This window comes from Boleophthalmus pectinirostris, unplaced genomic scaffold (assembly GCF_026225935.1).
Source record: "Boleophthalmus pectinirostris isolate CB_2022bp ecotype Guang Dong unplaced genomic scaffold, ASM2622593v1 HiC_scaffold_1, whole genome shotgun sequence".
NCBI lineage: Eukaryota > Metazoa > Chordata > Actinopteri > Gobiiformes > Gobiidae > Boleophthalmus > Boleophthalmus pectinirostris.
The window spans coordinates 14931260-14958270 of NW_026570970.1; the positions used below are offsets into that span (position 1 = coordinate 14931260).

Below are 27011 nucleotides of genomic sequence, written 5' to 3' on the forward strand. Positions count from 1 at the left end.
CTCTATGAGAAAGTGCAATTTGTCCCTGTTTAGCAGTGGTATGATTATGAACACATTTTTATGCCAGTGCCATGGGTGCATTCCATTGATTACTGTAGCCTTGTGTTGGAGAAGTAGTCTTTTCTTGTAGCCTCTATATATATTTGTAAAATAAATAAATAAATCATATACAATATCTAGCCTACATTTCTTTTAATCTGACAAGTAGGGACAAGAAGAACAAACCGGTTCCACTAAGTAGACTACTTCACTGCAGGGAACGTGAGCTCGGGACGTATAGGTCTGTATTTCGCGTAGTGGCTTTTACTGGCGTCCAGTGCTTCGCTTGAATCCATAGGCTTCTTGTAGTAGCCTATTGAATTGGCTGCTTGCATCAGTGTGCGGTGATGACGTGTGGCGTCTGGGAGCTGTCCCAGGAACCATGGGGCTGAAGCTGCAGCACCGACTCCACGGCCAATGATCACAAGAGAAACCGCGTTCACCTACGGCAGGACCGTCCTGCCCGCGCTGGATTTTACGCACGGATTTAAACCCCACTGGCGTGTCCCCGGGAAGTGGAAACACGATCATTCGGGATGTAAGCTTCACACAGACTTGTTTTCGACCTGCAGTCTGCCTGGGCATCCATGAGAAAAGCCTGAAACTGTGAGTCCTATAGCAATTGGTGTAGCTCGCCAGGTAAGACTGATTTAGCCTTTAACGTGCCACGCCATCAATTATTTGATCTGCTTTTCGAGCTCCGTGACAATGTCGCTTTAATGTCGCTCCTTGCTGTTTAAAATTCCCTCAAAAGGCTCATCCCATTATATTCGACTACTTACAGGCAATATTAGCAGCTATCCTCAGCCCGTTGTGAGCGTTGGGTAATAGCCTGTCCTGTGGTCATGTGCAGAGCAGGCAGACTATTGAAGCGGTGAAATGACAGTGGACGCAGTTAGCGGCCCGTAGCTTGTTACTTGAATGCATATTCCCATCAATCTAACATTAACTTTGTTCTTTTAGCCCTCCGTTTGTCCAGCTCAATGGCTTCAGACACTTGTTTGCATCAATTGGAATTATTGGTCGATTGGATTTGCATACCCCTGGGAGGAAATTAAAACGGTGCGTTTGGAAAACGGATATAAACAAATAAATCCAAATATCCTTGATGGTGTGGGTTGTCACGACACCAAGTGTTTGCTGATGCCGGGGTCACGTACAGTACACGCCAGTACCTCCCCGCTCCTTTCCGCGGTGCTCTGAGCTGGTGGCCGGCCGGACAAGGGCTGATGCTGCGCGGCCAGGGCATGCTGAAGAGCCGCTGCTGCGTCCTGCTTGGTGACCTGAGGGTGCTCCTGCTCGCCCCCATGAGCAGCCAAGCGACGGCAAGCCATGAGCCAGGCGTCACCGTCCCCGACAACAATAACACTTTAACACGGAGCCACCAGCAACAGCCGGCGGGGGACCGAGCCGCGCTGGCCACAGCGGGAGCCAGTGGACCAGCGGGCGTATGGGTGGACGCCGCGGAGCTGTCAGCGGCCCTGCGCGGCCACAGCAGCTCATCAGATGACTGCTCGAAGGGCAAACTGGAGGAGAGGTTCTCCCTCACCAGCTACACCGAGAGTGGCTTCAGGACGCCCGTGTGCAGGATCTGCTTCCAGGGGCCTGAACACGTGAGTAACAGTCTCCCTAAATCCTGTGCAAAGTGCAAAGCTTTTTCTGAAGGAAAGGCAGAGTAGCGTAGGTTCACATTATTAGGGGCAGGTATGCTCCTTTTTGATGGGATTCAAATCAATTAAAGATTAAAAATGTTCTTTTTGAACAAATAGAAAACTTCATAATAAAAATGTAAATTAGTCAAGATGGAGCAACTAAACTGTTTACAATGGCAACAAATGAGCCAGCACCGAAAAAAAAAAAAAAACGCTGACCTGCAGTTACCTTTGTCTCATGTTGGTAATGAGGCTCATCTGGAGATGATATGTAGACTGTGTTACTATGTGCTCTTGCATTTTCTCAATAGGCTTCCTCAGTTCTGCAGTAGCATAAGAGCAGCCGTAATGAGCAGAGTACCAGGTCAGAGAACCCCCAGTGCTTTGGTGTTTGTGAAGTCATACTGCAGCTGGAGAAATCCCACTCCAGTCTGAACTCCTGTGTGGAAAAGATAGCTATAGCTTCCAGTAGGAGGATAATGAAATACCCTGTCCCCATAGTTGACAAGTGTGGAGGATACACTGAGATGCAGTTACAACTCATTATAGGCATAAATAGGGTTTCATCTCACACATTACATGCATGAAAAAAAAATCAAATAATACTTCTGTCACTCCCCAGCACCACCTGGATACACTGACAAAAGAGTGTGGTGAACAGACGGGCACAGCCTTTTAGTTAATCACCCCCCTCCCTTCCCCCCAGCCCACGCCTTTGGGGCTATATTGATCATAATGTGGCACTGCATCAATCAGGACAGGAAAATCTGAGACACGACAGCTAAGATGGGCTGCAATAAAATATAATAAATTGTTACAGGGAACGCCAGCGCTTAGCAATTTGCAGAGACATTAGTTACACTGTGTGACAGAGTCTTTGAGCACACGTTGGCGAGCACGTCACATCTCGGCGGTTGGTAATGGAGATGAAGGGGATAAAGAAAAGTAAAACAGGAGAACTGGTGTGTGGCAAGTGAGTATTATATTTTTTCTAGTGGTTTCCTATCTAGGTTTCAAACTCAATTTTGATACAGAGAAACAGGGTTCATTCTTGATGCTGATTTCAATACAACAATGATAATAAAAAACTTGCTCTTTTTTGACAATGGTGCTTTCGTTTCTGTGGTCTTATAATAGTTCAAGATCATTCTGAAACTATTCGCTATATCAGATTTTTTTATCCTGTTAATGTCATTCAGTTTTGGGGGGATTTATGTGATACTTGTTCACATGAGTATCTAGTTTCTATAGTTGTTTTAGTATTCATTCATATCAGATTTTCTTACTTTTGACAACCCTTGTTTTCTTTAACATCTGAAGTGTGAATTTTGATCAACAATAATTTTATACAGTTATCACTTGAATAAAAAGATGACATGAACAGCTCCACCCAACTAAAAAGCTGAGTATGTATATTTATGGAGTGTCTGTCACCTGCTTGTCGTCATGAAAATGTTATTGCTTTGTCTAAAATGTTCCACAGTACAGATTGAACCTATCACAAGGGAGACAATTATAGTCTACATTACAGGTCAGGTCTGTGGAGAGGCAATCATATTCATGAGAGAGAATTATTGTAATAGGAATGCCTTTAATGAATAAATGCTAGATATATGTGTTTAATGTCATACCACGGAACATTCCAGGCAAAGCAATCTCCATCTACATCTCCATGGAGACAGACCCTTCTCCAGAAAAGTTACTCAGTGCACCTTTAAAGAGAATTTAACTTAACGTTGGTTGTTTGTGTGGAGGTGTCTTCAGATCATGTGGTCAAAGACTTTCTGTCAAATTTTGTATGTTGTCTTTTTGTTTAATTTTCACTATTCCCCTAGATACAAACTGTTAGCTGCCCTCGTGGTCGAAATTAATACAAACATTTTTTTAGAGACAAATGGAGAGCAGGCTTTTTGTCCATTGTGATAATTGTCTCATAAAATGTGTAATGAACCAATGAAATACAGTTAGACAACAGCCTCTCTGTAAGGACACATCAGAAATCTCATTAAACTATTCTGTGCCGGCCAGCCACCCTTTACATCTGCATAAACTTTTATTTTGTATTTTCTATTGTCTCTAGCCTCCCCTCACCCCAGCATCTCCTCGTTTATGGTCGTTACACACCATTTAGTCTACATCATCGAAGTTTTATCAGCTAATTACTCCAGCCACAATTTAGTGCATGAGTCCACCCTTGATCGCAGAATCACTAATTATTACTGACGTTTATTTGAGAGGGTTCCTATGCGCTGGACGCCTTACTCCAATGTTTTTACTGGGGTCTGCTACAGAAAGCGTAGGATATATCTTCTGTGTCTCATTTTTAGTATCTTATTTCATATTTTCCTGTTTCCTGGGGGTGTTGCTTACTTACTATACACTATTATGGTACACAGGCTGCCTCTGGTGGTGTGTGGGGATCTCTGCAGTTTGAGGGGGCTATTTGTTTCATTTAAAGACAAATGTATTAAGGTTTTTGGTCTTCTTTGGGTTAACATTTTTAATACTGCTGTTGCCATGGTTTAGTCTCATTTTAGACCTGGTATTCATGGGTAAAAAGCATAAGAAGAACTAGAAATAATCTGATATGTTTTTTCATGGTTGATGCAGATACTGATTGTTTAGATCTGCCGATATATTTGGGCCATTATATATGACCAATTTTTATTATTTCCTCCAAATTCTGTTATTTAAATTTACTAGAAGCTCACTCACAGCCCCATTTTTTTACCTATAAGAGAGCTATGTAGTCACGTTTTGTGCAGGTATGTGTTTGCACATACTCTAAGTGGTCAAATAAAGCTTCATGTACTCTTTAGGCAGCAGGTTGGGCAAAACAAGAAATCAAGCCTGTGCTGGAGATTTAAGGCCAGTAGTTGATTCACTAAAAACCGCAAATATCTCAAATAGCAGCTAATATATCTTTTGAATGGGGAGTGCTCACAAAATCTTTCAAATCAAGAAGGAATCATTTGCCTGAAGCTTATGAATGGATAATATAAAAGCCTATAGCCTTAATTTCAGCCTTATATAGTCCAGGTTCATATCTGATGATACCTCTCTCTGTAACTGCTCCTTAAGCTGGCGTGTAGTGGGCGTGGTATGCGGGGGTCCCCTTACTTCTCCCAACATTATAAAAAATAACAAATATAATAGCTACAACTTAAATGTCAAACTAGAGATATTGGCAATGGTAACAACATCCTGCATAGGCTCATGATATCTGTAGTACTGTCCTATAGTGACATGCAACATGAGGGACCAAGACTGAACCAGGACTGAACCAAGACTGAACCAGGACTAAAACAGGACTGAACCAGGACTGAGTATCGGAACAGGCCCGGAGGTGTGCCTGCGTAGACTGTCGGGTGACCACAGGCAAAAGGACCGGCCCAGAGCTCCGCGCACCACGGGGCAAAACGCAGCAGTCACCGCATTGCGCTTTGCAGACACCCTGCTCCGTGGGCTCTCTCACTCTCAAATCCAAGATTTAGTCCTGGTTTAGTCCTTGTGTAGTCCTGGTTTAGTCCTGGTTTAGTCCTGGTTTAGACTTGGTTTGTCCTGGTTCCGTCCTGGTTCTGTTCTGGTTTAGTCCTGTTTTAGTCTTGGTTCAGTCCTGATTTTCGGTTTCGATGACGTCACAAATTCGCGTACCCCCACTTAAAAAATCCCCACTACATCACTGTCCTTAAGCATTGTGGTTTGATCTTAAAATGTTCGTAACCCACTCTACTTCACACATCATCTGGGGTTTTTATTATCGTGAATAAATTCCTATTCCTCATATGGAACTCGGCTCCAAATTCATTTTTAGCCTTGTGAGCTTCTTTTGACTGGAGCTGAACACTGTGGGTGACATCACGCTCGCTTAGTCCACTTCTTTATGTGGTTTATGGGTGGTCCTTGGAAAGCCAAATATTATCTGTGAACAGTTTTAGAACCACGGTTGTAGATCTATATTTCAAAAACTAATGCAAATCTAATGTAGGTTGGTGGAAAGCTGTTTGAGTGAAGATACCCACATCTGTTAACAGTGAAAAGTCCTCGCTGGTCTGGTTATAGAAACACAAGTGGTTCTTAATACCCTATACACATCCTCAGCATACTCTGGCAGTGCATACAGATCACAGCTCAAACTTTGCAGCATTTCCCTTGGCCTCCTCCATGCTCCTCATCAATGCTTTCATGAGAAATTGCATCTTGTCAATAACACATCATCCTATCATTACACAAGCTCCCATCCCTCTCCAGGTTCTTCCCTTCTTTGTCTCTGTCCAGGGGTTTGGGTCGAGTCCAAATATGGATCAGGCGAGGTGTAAACAGGCCCCAGTTTGGTCTGAAAGGAGGGATAATATAGCAGGGGAGAGCTGGAATAGCAAGGGACATTAGTTATCTACTCCTCTGCTCCGGCCTCAGGGATGTCACATTGACCACGAGTGTCTGTATCTGATCTGACAATCCACCTCCAAATCACTTCCATCTCAAGGCTGGCCTGGTAAAGACAGTGTAGCGTAGTGGAATACAAATGGCACAGTGAAGCAGAGAAAATAATACACTTTTATTGCTTGACCCGATCGTTTAAAATGATTACACTCGGATTTAATATGCAGTGAACAGTCCTCTAGTGCTCATATACACTCATATACACGCTGTAATAGTTGCTGTAACAATTTAGCCGTCAAGAAATCAACGTTTATTTTTTGGTGGTCAGCCAAGAACAACAAAAATACAGCTATATTTATTTTATTAGATTGACATTGTGCTTTGATTATTTGGCTTCCAAATGTGTTTTGTAACTGTTATTTATAATACAGTAATACAGAATAGCTTGGTAAAAATACAAGTTTAATATTATGAGAGGTTTTGAGTCAACATTGGTGAGTAAATTGTCTTTACACCAACCGATATCTTGCATAACGATATCTGATTCACCAACATTTTCAATATTGGCCCTCTTATTTGAGATCAGTGCATCTCTAGTAGGGCTGGGTATCATTAAGAAGTTGCTGATACGATACATACTTTGATACATAGGCCACGATACGATACATATCTTGATGCAGTGCACTTTTGGTTCGATACGATATGTTTCAAATTGATTCTATGCGCTTCAGTAAAAAATAAAGGCTAAATCATGGCTGTGATAATAAAAGTCTTTGTTAAACCACTTCATGTGCAATGTTAGTATGAAACAAGCCCATTTTAATAATCAAAACAGTGAAAATGTCAAATGTGTTGCATAGACAAGTTTTCTTCCTACAGAATAGTAGCGCTATAAGAAAATAATTTAGTAAATTATACCCAAAATACTCTTGGCGATATATCGACAGCAGCCCACGATATCGATACTGTATCATCACATTAAATGACACGATATATCGATATTTCAATATTTTTGCACACCCCTAATCTCTAGTTAGGATTCTAATTTCAAACTTATTTCTTATACCAAGTAAAAGGCTGATACTGGATAGCAATTTTTATTTGTCGTTTAGCCGTTTCAATAATATTATAATTTTGTGTTAGACTGTTTGTATAAATGGACATAGCTAACCCACTAGCTGCCATGTTCCAAATAGGAAGTGAGCATGGGGGCGCTTCCAGCTCCATCAGCTCTGGCTCCAGTTAACTTTACGTGGAAAATTGTCACCTCTCTCTGTGTAACTGCTGCAGTAAACCTCGTCATTTTGGTCTTAAAATGTTTATATTAACCCTTTCTACATGATCCTGGTGTTTTTATTTAGCTATTTTTTCCATAAATAAATTCCTACTGCTAATATGGGATTTAGCTCCAAACTCCCTCTGTAACGTCGAGCATCGTGAGCTTCATTTGACTGGAGCTGAACACTGGATGACGTCACAATCCCTTGGTCCACTTCTTTATACAGACTATGGTGTTATTGCAGTTCTGATAAAAGGCAGTATAGTTTCAATCCTGGCTTTACTTTTGAATAATATATGAGTATCAATGATTTTATTTTGACATCCCTCAAATGAAACATGCCTTAGATCATAAGATTGCTTTGGCAGATGATCTGATGCTACACTGACTAATTTCATGATGCAAGACGATTGACATGGCTCTGAGAGATACACACGCTTATATTGTCTTTGATTGTGGTCTATAACAGCATTTCTTACCTTGGTGGTTTGATTTTTTTGAATATATATTTTCATTTGTGCTGGATTTGGTGTGTAATCTGCCTAGAGGATGCGTCACAATGATGCTTCCCATTACAAAAGGCTATTTTTGGGATATTAAGCAGTTGTCATTAGGAAAATCACACTTTAGATTTTCAGTGATAAACGCTCTGTGCCTGTTGTTTCTACTGGGCCTGTTACTATAATTCCTATATTGACATTTGTGAAACGACAAATGAACGATTTATTCAGAATAATTTCCATATTTTTGACACTCAGTTACTAACAAACACTATTATTACACTGTTTCCATAGACTGTATTTATAAATGTTTCCTCCTTAATAGTTTCCTCTTGCTGTAATTATGAATATGTACTGGTGTCAAGATGACATTCTGACAAAGGAATAAATGGTGGGCATAATAAACTCAAGCTTCAGCCTACACCTTTTCAGTCTGTGTATGTTAAATATGACTGTCTGTGAAATAATGTCAGAATATACCTGTGACCGAAATAAATTAAATTGGAAGTTTGAATTCAGGCTCTTCTGGCTCCTTCTGACACTGGCTTCCATTGACTTACATTGGAATATTGCGGCGTGTCTTTCTGTGATTACAGCTGTGAGCCTCGTCATTTTGATCTTGAAATCTTCGTATTAATCCGCTCTACGTGATCCTGTTTTTTTTCCTGCTATCTTGCCCTTTAAAAACATCTTATTAATAACATAGAGCAAATTCGCTCCTGTAACCGTCGGGCACCGTGAGCTTCATGTGAGTGGAGCTGAACACTACAGAGTCACACTTGATCTTAGTCCACTTCTTTATACAGTCATGACTATTTCCTGATCATAATGTTGTTTCCTCATCCTAAACATACCTGGAGCTGTGTTTTGTTAAACATATATTTAGGCTGTGTTCTTCTCTGAAACTGAAAACACTCTGTTCCAACTTGTGATGTCATGTGGTAATACAGGAAACACTTTTCTGTGTTTTTAAACTCCAACTCCATACATCTTCACTTGAGTCATTTGGATGATTTCAGCCCTGGAATTGACAATTTCTATTGAACAAAAGTTAAAAAGGAGCTGTTCACTTGAAAACTACCGCTTCATGACATCACAAGGTGGAACAGAGCATTTTTAAGCTTTGGAGATGAAGACAGACTAATAATAAACGATTAGTCAAACATGAGTGAATAAAACAAAACATTAGTTTAATGTAAAAGTATGAAAAATTCGAAAGAAAGTTTATTGTTTTAGATTAGAAGAGGGGGTGGGATTAAATAAGTTTTCTTTTTCCCACTCCTTTTTGGGCTAATATTGTATTATTATTTTTATTTATTTTGTTGTTGTTTTTATTTCTGCTATGATTTTATTAATGTTATATGTTCCATTGTAACCGAATCAAAATTTCTTACTTGCCCAAAATAAACACATAAATCAACACAACTCCAACTATGTTTTTGAGGAGGAAATAACATTCTAACATGACTTAAAGCTCACAAGAGTCAATTTCGTGTAATATTGGACCTTTAATTGTGTTTAATTGTTGTTGGTTTTTTTAAAATTGACTTAAATGATCACATCTTACGTTTATAGTATCATGAAATTGTGATATTTTCTGCTACAATCACATTTCGAAATGATTACTATTATATATTGTTGCTGTATTAATCCTGGCCCAAAGAAAAGCCTTCCTCTGTGTGTGTGCCAGCGTACTGTACAGTTATATTGAAATCATTTACAGCTGACTATAAAACCCCCTTTTACCCAAAGTGTCATGGAGGATTATGAAGTGCCCTTTGGGGCCTCTGCTGCCTCTGTCCCAGCGTCACTGAGAGGAGATGCACAGTCTTCTCCCTAAATCACAGCACAGATAATGCACTCGTACACTGCATTTGTCTGCACCACAATGAGAAGCCTTCAGGGGCCAGCTAAGCACCATTTTTCCTATATGGCTCTATTTTACACTGGGTGATGGCTTATCAGCTGTTTGTGCATATAAACAAGTTATATAACAGAATGTAGACTGTATGGGGAAAGCTGTAAAAATGCTGTCTCAGTCTGTGTGTTGTACTTAGACTTATTTGGACACAGTAGCTCACACATCACAATAAATTATAATAACACAGAGCAACGATATAAATGGTTATAATAAATTCAAAATAAGTAGCAAAAGGATGTATTTAGACTTATTTAGATGGACTTTATTGATTCACGAGGGAAATTATTTGGACACAGTAGTTTATACATGACAATATGTAATAATGACAAAAAGCAAACATATAAATGGTAAAAATAAATTCAAAATAGTAGCAAAAATAACAAGAGACTGGTGTCAAATAAGGCATAATTATAAATGTATATGTACAAGTAAAAAAATATAAAAATACTAATACAAATATTTACTAACCAGAATATTATGAGACCAGAAATGTGTGTTTGGTGAAGGGACATAAGAGCACTGGGGAAAATTGAGGTTTGGGATTATGGAAATTGCAATCAAACTAAATTAGCAGTATTATGAAAGTTACAAAAAATCTTCTTAAAAAAAAAACAACACTTATATCTATTATGTGAAAATCCTTGTTCAAATTTTAGTCCTCTGTGAATTGTTGATGCTCCTGGACTAGATTAAAATGTCAGCTCTTAAAGGGATCTTGAATTTAAAGCATACATTGCAAATTAAATTCCAGTGCTTGACAGGAATAATGCGTTTAAATATTAATGTGGGCATCTGAGAGACAGCGCATTGATGTATTGTGAAAGATAAGATTAAAGGTCCTATATTATGAAAAAAAAAAGACTCTTGTGAGCTTTAAGTCATGTTATAATGTTGTTACCTCATCAGAAACATATCTGGAGTTCTGTTTTGTTTCATTCACACGTTTGACTAACCTTTACTACCTTTAGTTCAGTAGAAATTGGCAATTCTAGGTCTGAAATTATCCATATTATTCCAGTGAAGGTGATTTTTGAGAGAAAAACTCAGCCAAAATATGCAGAGTTGTTGTATTAAACATGTGTGAATGAAACAAAACACAACTGCAGATCTGTTTATGATGAGGAAACAATATTAGAACATAAATCAGAGTAATATGAGCATTTTAAGATTTCCTTTTAGAGAGGAGAGTGCAGAGAATAGGAGAAGACACACAGAGATCATGTCAGAATGCCATGGTAGTGCTACAAATGTGCGTAAAATGATTATAGGTAAATCAATTAAGTCAGTGATTGCTTATTATCCCCTGTAACCTTTTTAAATGGCTCTGAAGTGCATACTCTGTGTAATGATGTGTGCAATAATCCTGGTATATATAGTAGCATTAAAAATTGAAACGCCTGTAGCCAAGCCTATTATTGGACGGGCCATTGTAAAAATTGGAGTTACTCTGGAAGCTGCTTTATAATCCCACAATCTCCCTGTTCCATGTGAGTTGATAGAGTTCACTTCTATTGATCCCTGGCCCCGACCAATTCCAACATGTAATTTCCTGTGGTTTAAAGCTACGATGTACGTATAGTCTATGTTTCTTTAAATAGTTTTACATGGGAAAACAATCTGGCAAGCGCTGTGGTCGCTATTAGACTCGCAATTTATGCTTAAATTGGAGGATTCTGTGTAGATAAAAGTATAAAAGTGAAGAATTGCCAGCATTATAGTGCATGATTTGGAGTTTTAAAGCAGGATTATGCACTAAAACAGCACATGTTGTTGTTTGAAAGGAAACTGTACTTAAATATTTGCAATGTGCTAATTGATATTTTTCATCTGATTGCAATATAATATAATTTTGAAGACTTTGACCTGCTTGCATAGGTGCACATGCAAATATGTAATTAATGTCTAAAAATGTTTTACTCTAATGGCTAAATTAGCAGATGGATTGCCTTAAAAACAACAATTTTGAGACATGTGGGTGAGAAAGTTTAGGTTGTATTATATGTATAATAGCAGATGTAATATCAAGTTAAAGTAAAGCAAGTAAACGTAGCAAAAAGGTAAAAATAGCAGTAAAAGTAGTAAAAAGGTTAAAGGTCCCATATTACGCAAAACTTACTCTTCTGAGCTTTAATGCATGTTGTAATGTTGTTATCTCCTCAAAAACAGACCTGGAGGTGTGTTTTGTCTCATCCACACATGTTTGAGTAACATTTTATTAAGTCTGTCTACATCTCCAAAGCTCAAAATGCTCAGCTCCACCTTGTGATGGCATGAAGCGGTAGTTTTTACGGTAGCAACTCCTTTTACCTTTTGTTCAGTAGAGATTGGCAAGTCCAGGGCTGAGGATCAAAATAATTCCAGTAAAGGTAGGGGCGTAACGACATCCAAGTCTCAGAATACGATATCGTCACGGTATGAACCTCACGGTACGATATTTATTGCAATATTTTGGGAAAGCTCACTATATGGTGGGGAGGCTCACGAGATTAGGAGCCTTAGGGATGTAACGATATCCAAATCTCTCAGTACGATATTTTCACAATATACATCTCACAGTACGATATTTATCCTCTTAAAATGACTTGGAAAGACTTAATCCAAAAAACTAAGACTTAAATGTTAATTCTTCATGTAGTCTACACTGAAATGGAGCAAAGGATCATGGTTCCCTCTGTCTTTTTTAGCTATTGCTGCACCATAACCATAATGGATATATTGTGATTTCACAATATTATTGTGAGAACTTTGAAGATACGATATCACCATATTTCAGTTATTATTACATCCCCAAGTGAAGGTGTATAGAGCTTAAAAACACAGTGGAGCATGGGTGTGAATGAACCAAAACACAACTCCAGGTATGTTTGTGATGAGGAAACAACATTATAACTTAGCGTAAAAATATAAAATAGCGTAATTTAATACTCTGTGGTTAAAATAATAGGCTATAGGTTGAGGTAACAACGGTCTTTGCAATATTACTCAAGAAATAATGTTGTAATTTGTAACGTGAATCAAAATTTTGAGTTTTCTTCCACCTCGGCTAATTACATTTTACATTGATGAAATTTCCGACACTGTGAATCTGCGCTGCCACACGCTCCCAGGATGCCTCACATCAGACCCCCGACACAATAGCTCTCATTGTTCCTTTGTGTGGCGGTAATGATCGTAGCTGTTTGATCAAAAAGACATTTACTTATCACTCCCTGCGTGCGTGGGCTTTGATATGGAGCTTTCTGGTAACCGCGGTGATCTCTTGGCTACGGCGGGACCAGTCACAGTGCGCTCTCCCACTGGACACAGCGCAAGTGTCACGGAGCCTGTGCCAATCCACGCCCACCCCATCCATCTGCATACAGCCCATTTTGTACCCCATACTGCCTGCTTTTCCATTCTTCCTCTCTGGGCTCCATCTGTCAGGCTTGCCAGTACAATAACGCCACAGTGAAAGTAATCTAGACACTCTCGGCTCTTTGGATTTCTCATTACAATATGGCTGGCATGTTGGAGGTTGAGGGGGGAGAAGGGATTTTGAATAGACAGGTAACAATGGCTAACTCGGAGTGACTGAGAGAGCTGGTTCTTCTGTCCAGGGGCTCGGCTAATTTACTTTTCATTCAATACAGCCTGGCTAGCGTTCGGTCCCTTTAGATGAAGAAATATCTATAGAACGAGAACACGCTTTGAATTTGTTACGATTTCACTTTTGTTTAAACCAGAACTCGGAGGAATTGTCTAGTTTGCATTTTGTTCATCGTATGACAGTTAAAGGTGCAGTGTGTGATTTTTTTTTTTTCTGGCGGAGCGTTTTTCAAAATAAAACCAAAGATAAGAAAATGAAAAAACAACAGTTTTCTTCATGATTTGTCTCCAAAACCAAAATGAAAAAAAAAAAAAAAAGATACTTAATTTTTTCAGTTTTCGATTTTGTGTTTAAATGAATAATGGAAAAAACGGACAACGGTCGTTTCCCGTTTCCGACACTCCTGGTTCAGTCCTGGTTCAGTCCTGGTTCAGTCCTGGTTCAGTCCTGGTTTAGTCCTGAGATCGGGACTGGACCAGGACCAGGACTGAGACTGGGACTGAGACCGGGACTGAGACTGGGACCAGACCAGGACCACCACACCAGGACTGAGACCGGGACCAGGATTAGGACCAGACCAGGACTGAGACGGGACCAGGATCAGGAGTTAGACCAGGACCAGACGGGGACTGAGATCAGGACTGCAATCGGTTTAGACCTGGTTTAGGTTTAGTCCTGGTTCAGTTCTGGTTCAGTCCTGTTCATTCCAGCATCGCAGTTTTAAGTCACCAAAACGGGAAACTGTTGTTATCCGTTTTTTCCATTATTCATTTAAACAGTGAAAAACTGAAAAAACTAATCATTATCCCTTTTTTCATTTTGGTTTTGGAGACAAATAATGAAGAAAATAGTCGTGTTTTTTTTTAGTTTTCTTATTTTTGATTTTATTTTGAAAAACGAATGAATGATACACGGATTCTTTGTTTTTGTCTGCTTTAACCCTTTCTAACTTCATAGAAACCAAACCAAGCCAAGTTACAGGTCAGATCTGTGGAGAGGAGAAAGGCATTCATAGTCAGAATGCCTGTTTTTTTGAGCTATAAAACCACCTGTAATTAAATAAATGTAAGATATAATATATATAATAATATTCCAGGCAGAGCAATGACATATCCATAGAAACAAGAAGGTGACGGAGCCCTAACCAAAAAGTTACATAGTGCACCTTCAAAGAAACTTGATATAATGGTTTTAAGGCTTTTTGTGAGTGAAATAATTCTCTCATTTGTCCAGCAGCACATTCCTTTGTAATGTAAAAATGTAAGTCTCATTTGAGTTTACTTTAAGGTCATGGTGATCTGAACAAGAGCATTTTTAAAGTCGCGTTGAATGAAAATACTTTTATTCACTTTAAGAAAACTATTAGAGGATATTAGGTATGAAGTTCACATATTGTACAAGGGAACCATTGTGGAGACGTCTGTTAAGGCCATTCAAGTTCAGTGGATATTAAATTAATGTCAGGTTTTAAAGGTCCTATCAGAGGTGGGAGCAAGTCGTTGTTTTGCAAGTCTCAAGTAAGTCTTTGACCTCAAGTCCGAGTCAAGTTCCAAGTCAAATACAGGCAAGTCCAAGTCGAATCTCGAGTCACTGGCCCATAAGTCCAAGTCAAGTCCAAGTCGTCTGCTTTGAGCTTCAAGTCATTTTAAGTCTTTAAACCAAAGTACTAAATATACCTTAGACTTCTGCAATTTACATGACTTTTAAGATAAGTTGCACTTAAAAAAATCATAGTATATTTGTATATGAGTATTGGTAGACTATAGAAGAGTTGCAGAATTAAATTTGTTTTTTACTTTTTAAATGTCTTGACAAGAGCTTAGTGTGAATCATTACAGTCAGAATAGAAAGAATTGAGATTTAAAAGTGCTTCTCGAGTCCCAAGTCACTGTCCTTCAAGTCCAAGTCGAGCCCCAAGTCTTAGTCCATTTTATCAAGTCAGGTCTCAAGACCTAAAAATAGTGACTCAAGTCTGACTCGAGTCCAAGTCACGACTTACAAGTCCCCACCTCTGGGTCCTATATTATACAGAATTGATTCTTGTGAGTTTTAAGCCATGTTATAATGTTGTTACCTCATCAAAAACATACCTGGAGTTATGTTTTGTTTCATTCACACATGTAACCCTGGGTTTATAAGACTGTCTACAAAGCTCAAAACCATCTGTTCCACCTTGTGATGTCATGAGGTGGAAGTTAACAGCTATCTTGATCTTTTGTCTTTAGGGCTGAAATTATCCAAATGATTCTGGTGAAGGTCTATGGATTTTAAAAACACAATGGAGCACTTCCTGTATTACTGCATGACATCACAAGATGGAATAGAGTGTTGTCTGTTTGAGAGAAGAACTCAGTCTAAATATGCAGGATTTCTGTGTTAAAGATGTGTGAATGAAACAACACATAACTCCAGGTATGTTTTTAATGAGGAAACATTATAACGGCGGTCAAAATATAGTGTAATATTGGCCCTTTTAAAGTGGACAGCGAGGGTTGAAAATGCATGATTTTAAACTCATTATGCAAGATTACATTTACATTGAATGAATGGAAAATTACATGAGCCTATTTGCATTATGAATAAAATCATTTGCTAAATTGCCACTCACTGTTTTTGCTACATTTATTTCCACAAAGTAGTTCAATGGCTGAGTCAGTCATCAGGAGTAATCAAGGCGTCTCACCTGACAGCTCAGACAAAGCTTTGGTTTCAAATCCAAGCTGGTTTTTGCTAGTTATGTGTATATATTATTCTTGCAGTGTGCTCGCCGTATGCTCTGAGTAGATGCATTTTCGCACTTGACAGCACATGCAAAGCTCTCAAAAAATCAATACTCGAGCACGAAAGGAACAGCCACAAAAATGATCTGCATGTTGTAACCCACAATACAATGCATGTGAAATGGATTTTCAGCGGGGGGTGAGAAGTTGACAGGATTGGCGGTAATTGCTCTAGGCACCTGTTTTGCACCAGTGTTTGTTCTTTTGTCAAAACTGTGGGCATACGTAGGCATTATGGAAGCAGTCCTATAGCAGCGCTGCACATTATAATTCACTGCACATTACAACAACAAAAACAGGACCGTTTTTGTATGAGTGTGTTGCTTTGGGATGAGGCTGACACTGAGTGGTTGTGACTTTGCCTCTTGCCTGTAGGGGGAGCTCCTGAGCCCGTGCCGCTGCAGTGGGTCAGTCCGCTGCACTCATCAGCCCTGCCTCATCAAATGGATCAGTGAGAGAGGATCGTGGGCGTGCGAGCTGTGCTACTACAAGTATCAGGTCATCGCCATCAGCACCAAGAACCCACTGCAGGTGAGGATACATCTACAGATGCATTGTCAGAACAGAGTCTGAGTGGGGGATGTGAGTCATGGTGCAATTGGACATTTTTTACTTAAAAGCAAACAAGAACTCTCTTTGTCTGCAATTTTACTGTTTTACTGTCATCTTCTTCACAGTGTAAATCTAAAACAAAGACTGACCCACCAACCTTTCTGCTTTACATTATTAACAACCAGAGGTAGGAACTTGCAAGTCGTGACTTGGACTCGAGTCAGGTTTGAGTCACTATTTTTAGGACTTGAGACTTGACTTGATAAAATGGACTAAGACTTGGGACTGGATTTGGACTTGAAGGTCACTGACTTGGGACTTGACTCGGATTTTAGGCCTGTGACTTGAGTAGACTTGAGAAGCACTTTTAAATGTCAATTCTTTCTATTCTGAATGTAATGATTCACGCTAAGATCTTGTCAAGACATAAAAAAAAATTAAATACATTTCTACAACTCTTATATAAATACTCATATAAAAATATACCATGATTTTTTAAGTACAATTTATCTTAAAAGTCATATAAATTGCAAAAATCTAAACTATATTTGGTAGTTTGGTTTAATGACTTGAAATGACTTGAAGCTCAAAGCAGACGACTTGGACTTAACTTGGACTTGCCTGTATTTGACATGGGACTTGACTTGGAATTGAGGTCAAAGACTTGAGACTCACTTGAGACTTGCAAAACAACGACCTGGTCCTACCTCTGTTAACAACAAACATAAATCTGACCCATTATTTCTAAAATGTTCCAGTATCAAATATGTTGCTTAAAGGTGCACGGCTCATCTTTTCTGGTGGAGGGTCTACTATTGTTTTCCCAGGAATGTCCCATGGTATGACTTTAAACATTTCCATCTAGCATTTATTAATTACATGTGTTTCTATCTCTAAAAAATACAATAATTCCTTCTGTGAATAGGGACGACTCTCCAAAGATCTGAATTGTAATGTACTGTAGTGCTGTAACCTGCTTGTCTCCTGTGTTTAATATTTACTGTGGAACATTCTAGACAAAGCAATATCATTTCCATGGAGATGTCAGGTGGAATTATTCCTATTATTATTATCATTCCTATGTTAAATCGCAAGTCTCCTCAAACACAACTTTCACACACTTCCCCTTTGATGATGAAAAAAATAAATAAATCCATTGGCCCTGTTATTTTAGACACACATAAAATAATTTTAAACGTTAGATTCTTATGTCAGAATACAAATTAACTGAAGCTAAACTCCTCCCTCCTCCCCGATGCAGTTGTGTGAATGAACTTCTGATTGTGACCTCAATAACAAGCTCACTCTTCTATGTGGAAATATGTTGAAGTTCAAAAATTCAATTATCAGCCTGACTAACTTTGAATGTAAATAATTAAAGGGCACTTTTCAAATAAAGATTAGTACCATTCATTGCGACATATACATCAATTAAATAGGCTCTCATAGCATATGGCAGCAAACCCTAATGGCTAAAATACTACATTAAAATTCACAGCATGTGGTCTGGTTCAGAAAAGAAAGAATAGTAAACGATTCTCATTTATTTTATTGTCTTGTTTTTTCATTCAGTGGCAAGCCATTTCCCTGACAGTCATAGAGAAGGTGCAGATCGCAGCGGCCATCTTGGGTTCCTTGTTCCTCATGGCCAGTATCTCGTGGCTGGTGTGGTCATCGTTCAGTCCGTCGGCGCGATGGCAACGGCAAGACCTGCTGTTCCAGATCTGCTACGGCATGTACGGCTTCATGGACGTCGTCTGCATCGGTAAGAGTGGAGTTTTCACCTATTCACTGTGAGAAAGAATTTAAACCAAGAGTACAATGTGTTTTGAAGTCTTTATCACTTGGTACTTGTGAGTGAGAGTCTCCAGCGACTAGGTCAGGAATCAGAATACACTACTAGACGGTTTGCAAGAACCCCGGAAGTTGTAGACCGCGTGCCGGCCAATCAGCCAAGAGCTGTGAAGCCATGACGTCAAACTCAAGAGTCTGTCTGGGTCCCTTTTGTGGTACAGCACAACAGTAAACAAAGCGGTCGAGATGGACGTAGACAAAGCCATACATTCTGTGTTGTCAATGACTTCCGAGATCGAGGATTTAAAGGTGGAACAAAGAGAATGTTTGGTGAATTTTATCAAGGGGAAAGACGTTATTGCCCTTCTTCCTATGGGATTTGGGAAAAGCTTAATATATCAGTTAACCCCGTTAGCGGCACATTACATACATCACAACAAAAGCAGCGACTGGTTAAAAGATAGAAAAACTACCCGCCTACTGTCGAGCAAAAAAAATACTAGTTAACTGTATCTCTATTGGTGGAATGTTCAGGTACCATGGTGATACAATACACATATAAATGCAAAAACTGACAAAATGTTTAATATATAGTCTGAAAACTCAAAAAAATATATAAAATGGTTTTAAGCAACACATTTTCAAGAGCCTGTGATCAATACAAGTGTCCATGGTCCTGTTTAGGAGTTTGATTTTCAACAAAATGGCTGAAATGGTTGAATGGTAGGTAGGCTATAACAAATTTTATGACTGTTAAAAAGCCCATATTACTCTATTTTCTGATCTATGGTATAATGTTGTATCCTCATCAAAAACATACCCAGAGTTGTGTTTTATTTCATTCACACATATTTAACACACAAACCCTGCAAATTTATTTATTCTCTCAAACAGAAAACAGTGAAAGTGCTCCACTGTGTTTTTCAACATAATTTGGATGATTTAAGCCCTGGAATTGCTCTTTTTAGCAGAAGTGGATCCAATATATTGCTATTTTGAGACCTGACTTTGCGTGAATGTAAGGATGTCAGGAGAGCAGACATGGTTTTAAAAATTTTCACTTGCCCTTTTTTTTTTCTTTCTGTTTTTATGTGTGTATTTGTTGACTCTTGTTATGCCGGACATACACCGACATACTACATGAAACACGTCACACAATTAAGCCAAGAGTCAGCCAGATCCCAAAAACAGTCACATGAGTGAAAAATCGTGTACACCCGGCTTTATATATTAAAAAAAAAAAAAAAAAAAAAGAAAGAAAGAAATTAAACACAATTTGGAGCATATGCATATTGTACTAATTATATGACTTGTCTGGATGACAAGCATGTCATCATGTTTTATTTTTCTTGACAAATTGTGCTCCCAATATAAATGACTTGTGAATGAACTAAAGATAAAACATGAAAATTGCTGCTTCATCACATCACAAGTTGGAACAGAGCATTTTGAGCTATGGAGATGCAGACAGACTAATAATAAAGGGTTACTCAGACATGTGTGAATGCAACAAAAACCACAAATTCAAGTATGTTTTTGAGAAGGTAACAACATTTTAACAAAGCTCACAAGAGTAAATATTGTGTAACATAGGACCTTTAAAACCATTCCGGTAAATACTGAACTGAAAGCTCAAATGCAGCAGTTATAAAATCTCTATGTAGTCTGTTTCCTTTAAAAACTACATTGCTCAGTTGAACTCTGCACACCCCATTGACTTGAGAAAAACAATAAGGGATGAGTGGAGTGTTTTGTGGCCTCCTTCGGTGTGTGTGGGCTCTGAGCTTTGAGCAGCAGTCCTCTTCTGGAGCCGGGGCCCTGCAGACTTTTGGTGAAGGCGTCTCACATTAGGAAACCACTGACTGTTACAGCGGTAGACAGAAGAGTGAGCGTGCCCAGTGCAGTTGTTCAGGTTGGCCGTGGAGTCTTTACACAGATTAACTTGTCACCTCGCAGACATTTAAGAGCAAAGGGCGGACTTCCACTTATCTGAAAACAAGGTTGGAGAGGGGCACTGAAGTGAAGACAGTGGCTTTTGCTGCCAATAGGAAAAGATGAGTCATTTCATTCAGTGTTGGTGCAGATTCATTTATCAGCTAATACCATCACGGGTAATGAATAACACATACTCACATATTCATATACTGCTTCATTATTACCTGTTAGTGAGGGTACATTTTGAATTTGCATTTTGTTGTTATTAAAAAAAAATTAAAAATCAGTTATTAAGTTTAATATCTCTATAACAATGTAAGTACGCCAGCTAGTTCACAGTGTCACTTTTATTAAAATCGTAAAATATAAAATAAACAATCTATTAAAATTCTAATTACTTAAAAAAGGCTGCCAGATAATTTTTAGATGTAGAATACTTCAGTTTGTGGCATTGTTGTTTTAGAATTTAATATGCCTCAAATTTGCATTAGCGTTAGCATTAGCGTTAGCATTAGTACTGAGACACAAACAGCTCGTTAGCATTAGCATTAGCATTAAGACAAAAAACATCTCTTTCTACACGCAGAAGTGTCCTCCTCTGAAGTATTCATTCATTCATGTTGTCGGTTAAATCCACCCGTAACTCACTGTCCAATATCTTATCTTTATCTTTAAATATTTAGGAATTTTAGCACAACTTAGCAAAAAACCTATAGCTACACAATTGGACAGGAAGTAGTGATCCTAACACTGTGGTTTCCAGGCGCTATAGGCGAGTTTCATTGTTGACAAAAGCGCGCGTTTGCATGCTGGGAATTATTTTGGTCGGCGGCAAGAAACACTAACTCAACATGACGGACCGAGTGAGAAAGCACGTAAAGGGTATTGATACCGGTTATTTATCCACTCTAACGGCAGAGGACCAAAGACGATTATTCACTTCAGCGACATCCACAATGACTTGGTGGAAACTCCTGGGCCATTCACAGCAGAAAAGATGAAAGCCTCCAAGAGTCTCGATGCGTTGTTGAACTTGTTGGAGTTCATGGTTTGCTAGGATCATCTACGTTTGCTCTGCGGATGTTTGAAAGCCATTTAATTTGCCATTAGTGGTTCTTTTCACTCAGAATATGAAAAAGACATTCCTTCTTTCGTGCTTCTATTTGTGCATCCGATAATGCAGCAGGAATTTACCATTATCGGGGATAAATACGCGAGGTTATGCACTGTGTTTGACCGCTATCGTGTTTCTTGCCTCCGACCAAAATATTTCCCAGCATGCAACGCGGGCTTTTAATAACAAGGACGTCAGCTGAAACTCGCCTGTAGACCTTTTTCAGAATGGCTGGACGTGCCGCGCTGCAGGTTAGCAGGACTTCTCGTTAATAGTTTTTGACAAAATACCTGTGGAAATGTCTCACATATTTTCCACCAGCTTCATAAATCTTAATCTGTCTATGAAGAATTTATCCACAGCTATCAGGGTAAGAAAGATGAAAACTTTAAGGCAAACGACTAGCATTAGTGAATTACTCCTCAGCAAAACTAACATTATGGTCATGAATAAAACATAAGTAATAAGTAATTCATTAATAAGTAACTTGTTAACGCAGACTGATTCTACAATTAAAATAAAAAATCGATTTCATGATGTAGATATTTGCATACATAGAGATTTGTGCAGTTGGAATGCTACAGATTACATGTCTACCATTTAAACTGCACAAATCTCTCTGTCTATGCAAATATCTACATCATGAAATCAATTTTTTATTTTAATTGTAGAATCAGTCTGAGTTAACAAGTTACTTATGTTTTAATCATGGCCATAATGTTAGTTTTGCTCAGGAGTAGTTCACTAATGCTCGTCGTTGTTCGCCTTTATGTTTTCGTCTTTCTTACCTTGATAGTTGTGGATAAATACTTCATGGACAGAATATGTCCTTTGTCAACCTTGTTGGCTGAAGATTTGGTGATGGGGCAAATTTATGAAGCTGGTGGAGAATACGTGAGACATTTCCACAGATATTTTGCCATAGAAAAGCATTAACATAAGTGACGTTTACCGTATATTGCAGCACTTCCAGCCGTTGTGAAAAAGGTCTATTGTGCACACAGACTATTGCAATAATATTTTTCACACATAGGCCACAATCAGGCCAGACCAAACGTTGAGACCAAAATCCAACAATCTTACACCACATAACCACTCATGCCACATCACACACCACGCCACATCATCCGCTTTTGTATTGTAGCATTTAGTGTGTTTTTATTCACCTTTTTTATGTTTTTAACTTGTTGTGTACAGTGTCCTTGAGTGTTTTGAAAAGCACTTTAAGCATTATAAACAAAGGTAATTGTGAATTTAAATTCTGAATTTAAAGGTGCACTGTGCAACGTTTCTGGGGGAGGGTTCGTCAAATGCTTTTCTCCTTCAAATGTTTTTGCTGTTTCTAGAATGATATCAAACCTTTCTATCTTCATGGAAACCAAACCAGACCAAGTTACAGGTCAGATCTATGAAGAGGTGACCCCACTCACTGTTGCACAATGCACCTTTAATATTTGAAGTCATAAAACAATAAAAAATAAATAAAAATAAAAATCAGAACAATATCATAATAACCATATTTTTGTGATATAGTCCTATAAGAATTTGAGCGTAATCTGTCCAGACTCTTAGTACTAGTATTAAAGGAGGTCTTGCTAATAATGTGTCTGGGAGCGTATATTCATGCAGAAAACCATGGGCCATAGAAACACAGTGAGTTTATTGAGTGTGACTTAACCTTTGCATACTTGAACAGGCTGCATATTGAGGATATAGAGGTGGAACTGAGCTTAATATTTTTGAAAAGGTCAGCCTGGACTGTCACAACGCCGGCTTGATTCCTGACCCCTCTGGTGCACCTGATCCGTGACCATTTTATCGTATGCCAGAGAATACAGCCTTGATGCTTTATATGGCTATGAGGAATCCTTGTATCCAGATATTTTCTGACTCGACTATATGTAGGCTTGATATATTGTAAGTAAATATGTATACTAAATGATGATATTGAAATTGGTTTATGTACTGACACAAAAGAGTAGATTTAAACCACTAAAACTATTCTAAATGTGGAACACTGTTAAAAAAAAACATCAGTTGCAATAAATAAATAGCAGAATGAAACACTTTAGTACTAAGTTTGCATCTGTAATGAATCATAGAAGTTATTAATTCAACCTTTTATGTCTCAAATAGCCAAACATAACATAAAATTCTCCAGTTATTGCAAAGATACTGTAGAAATGATAAATAATGACCTCAGAAAGACTCCAGCTTTCATATACTAGTACTGAAGGATAAGTCAATATAATATTTATCATGACAGGTCTAACTATGAAATGTTACATTTTCACATTTCTTATGCTGTAATACTGTTACAAACACACATTCTAATAGTTCCTTGAATATGTCTAATAAATATTTTTGTTCTCAAAGTTCATTGCACACAGATCAATATGTAATTTTAAACTGTGATAAGATCCTATTGAATATCTCGAGGAGGCTAATTAAGTCTCCTTCTTGACCCCGATTTATGGCTGATATGACTGATGTGCTGGTGACATGGATTTCATTTGGGCGAATCAGCCTCTGTAATTACCCCTCTGCTTTGTCATTATTTTTGGTGATAACAATAGATTATTTGTCAGAATATTTTTAAACCAGTATGCTTTTTAAACAGTGAAGGACATGATGAAATTCTTGACACCAGTGTCATACCGACTCTCTTTGAAATGGTGTCTCTGGTTTAAAAGACTGCAGACATATATACTGGATTCTCATTTCAAGGTTAGATTTTCTCTCACTCCTCACAATTACCTATAGGCTCAGGCGTTATACAGATCATACAATTAGATATGAGTCAGGCTTTTATAGCAGATCCTACAGCAGCATGGTTGGGCTGCATTTTTTTATTCTTTTAGTGATACTAAACAAGGTTAGGTCTGAAAACATTCAGAGAATTGGTCTCAAACAGTCAGTGACTGTATACCAGCAGAAAGTAAACAGGAAATACTGATTGACTTCCTGTTATGACTCCTTTACTAACTGTTCCTCTCCTCTACAGCTCTGATAGTCCACGAGGGTCCTTCAGTTTTCCGTATCTTCCACCGGTGGCAGGCTGTGAACCAGCAGTGGAAGGTGCTGAACTATGACAAGTCTCTAGACAGTGAGGAGCTGAAGGAGGTGACAGTGGACAGGACTCAGCCCAGACAGGCTGGTTTTCAGACTGGGGTGGGCGTGTCCCACTCCACCTCCTCGCTTATGGTGGTGGCCTCCACAGCTGCTGGTTCCACCTCCACCACAGTGGTCACAGCTGGGACAGGACTGGACCCACACAGTGACACCACCAATGGCAGTGTGGTCCCAGAGCACTGTCCTTACAGCATCCTCCATCTCCTGAGCCATCTGCGACAGACAGAGCCCCGGAGCAGCCCGCCCAGCCACAACACACGGGAGCTGGTCATGAGGGTGACCACCGTGTGAGGGGCCCAGGCTCAGACACTTACAGACCACACGCTCCTGAGGACTGCTTTGGATCAGTACATGTCTTGTTTGTTCACATTGCATCTCTGATGTCCTTACATGGATTGAATAAAAGTTAAAGTTGTTTGATTTGCAGATGTGATCGGAATGGGTTTTGTTTGGGGATTAACAAAAACAGAAATTTTGGTTTGAAATGTGGCTGGAGATTTATCAAAATTAAATTGAAATCACACTTAGAATGTTCACAGTTAGCAAAAAGCAAAAGTTACTATTTATGTGAGAAATAATTTGCTCTGCAGATAACTAAACATCCAATCTCCATGGGGTCTCAACATTTATCATTTTTGTGAAATCCTGGTCATTCTTGTATTGATTTGACAGTTAAATTTTATTTCAATTTTCTCAGAGATGTTAATCGTCCAAGATAATTGAAAAAAGTGCTCTGTGAATTTAATCATTCTTATTTTCCATCAAATTGCAAATCTTTCTAAATTGTTTTTAAAATGTTCTGGTTTGAAAAAAGATCTGTTAACATTTCCTCTCAGTATTGGCATTGTTTTCATGTACAATATTCTTCTTATTATCAACAGGATTATAAGTTTTAACATATATTTATTTACAATTATTGGCCTGAATTTCACCAATGCCACAGTCAAACTGAGATTTAAGGGGAGGAGATGTAGATTTTTTTTATTTAAAATTTCACAAACATGATCTATCTGTGTCCCCTCATAGAAAGTAAACAGGTTCAAATATTGGTCTTATTGATAACATTTAAATTTGTAATGTCAATGTATTCTTAATTAGAAAAAGATTGCACAAGTTGTTATGATATGTTATAATTTGGTGTGTTTGTTTTCAACACAATTATCCAGTCGGAAAGAAGAATGAGTCTCACATTTGGGCTGACAGTTCCCACAACTGAAATCAGAAAATCAGTTGAAAATAAATCTAAAAGCACTCTCTTTGCTCTGAATACTCACCAACAAAACCAGTAAGATCAGAGGGCACACACCTCCCTCCCCTCCAGTTAATTGTACGCATTAAGAGGGGGGGAAAAAAAATCTTTCATTAATTGACTGGCAGTGTTTTCCACCCCCAAAAGTCCTGTTTCCTCTTTGGTGTGAGAGTCTGCCCATTAGCCCCTGGTCCATGTTCATCTTTAACTCACAAAGCCAACCATCTCTCCTCTCCTCTCTCCCTTCCTCCCAGTTCCTCTCATTTATGCACTTTGAGATGCCTCTGCAGCTCTTGCTTCTTGAAAGATCTGTTTTATCCCAAAGGGTATTCAAGCTCAGATGTTGTTGGAGGAGGAAGAAAAGAAGATTTTGGTGGAGACTCATTTATGTGAAGCCCTTTTTATCAGTTCCATGTTGTGCAGGGATGTAGCATTAAGTCAGACTCCACATTTGGATGCACTTGCTTAAAATCATTCCAAAATCCAATTATCTAATATTATGTGTTACAAGCGTAAGTCAGTCTCGATCCCAGTGTGAAAACAAGTGGATGCCTTTGAGCTTCTTCCCTTAACATCAAAATACATCAACTATAAATGATGTTCATGCTGATTTTAAAGCAATAGCCCCGCAAAGCAACATGATAGCAGTTCTTGTTCTTGTTGTTTTAATGGGAAGAAATGCAGTGGTTCATAATGGTCTTTTCTTGATTTTGCAACGCTTTTTGTTATATTAAAGGTTTTATATTTATATTAGACAAATTGAGCTTTAAGCCATGTTATAATGTTGACGCCTAATCAGAAACATAGCCAGAGTTGTTTTTTGTTTCATTCACACATGTTTGATTAATCCAATTTTATTAGTCTGTCTACATCTCCAAAGCTCAAAATGCCCTGTTTTACCTTGTGATGTCATGTAGTGGTTAGGGGTGTAACGATATTCAGGTCTCACAATACGATATCGTCACAGTACGAACCTCACAGAATGATATTTATTGCGATATCACTCACGATATGGTGGGGAGGCTCATGATTAGGGATGTAACAATGTCCATTTATTGCAATATGTTGTGGAGGCTAACAAAACTGTTAATATGC

The 27011-nt window shown here is 38.6% G+C and overlaps 1 protein-coding gene across 1 annotated transcript; it reads left to right on the forward strand.

Annotated features, from left to right (window-relative positions):
* Positions 1-1268: 1268 nt before the first annotated feature.
* On the forward strand, positions 1269-24958 carry marchf4b (membrane associated ring-CH-type finger 4b). The gene is made up of 4 exons (XM_020931935.2): positions 1269-1652; positions 16516-16671; positions 18265-18457; positions 24540-24958. The coding sequence occupies exons 1-4, from the start codon at positions 1269-1271 to the stop codon at positions 24956-24958; spliced, it is 1152 nt and encodes a 383-aa protein (XP_020787594.1).
* Positions 24959-27011: the final 2053 nt, after the last annotated feature.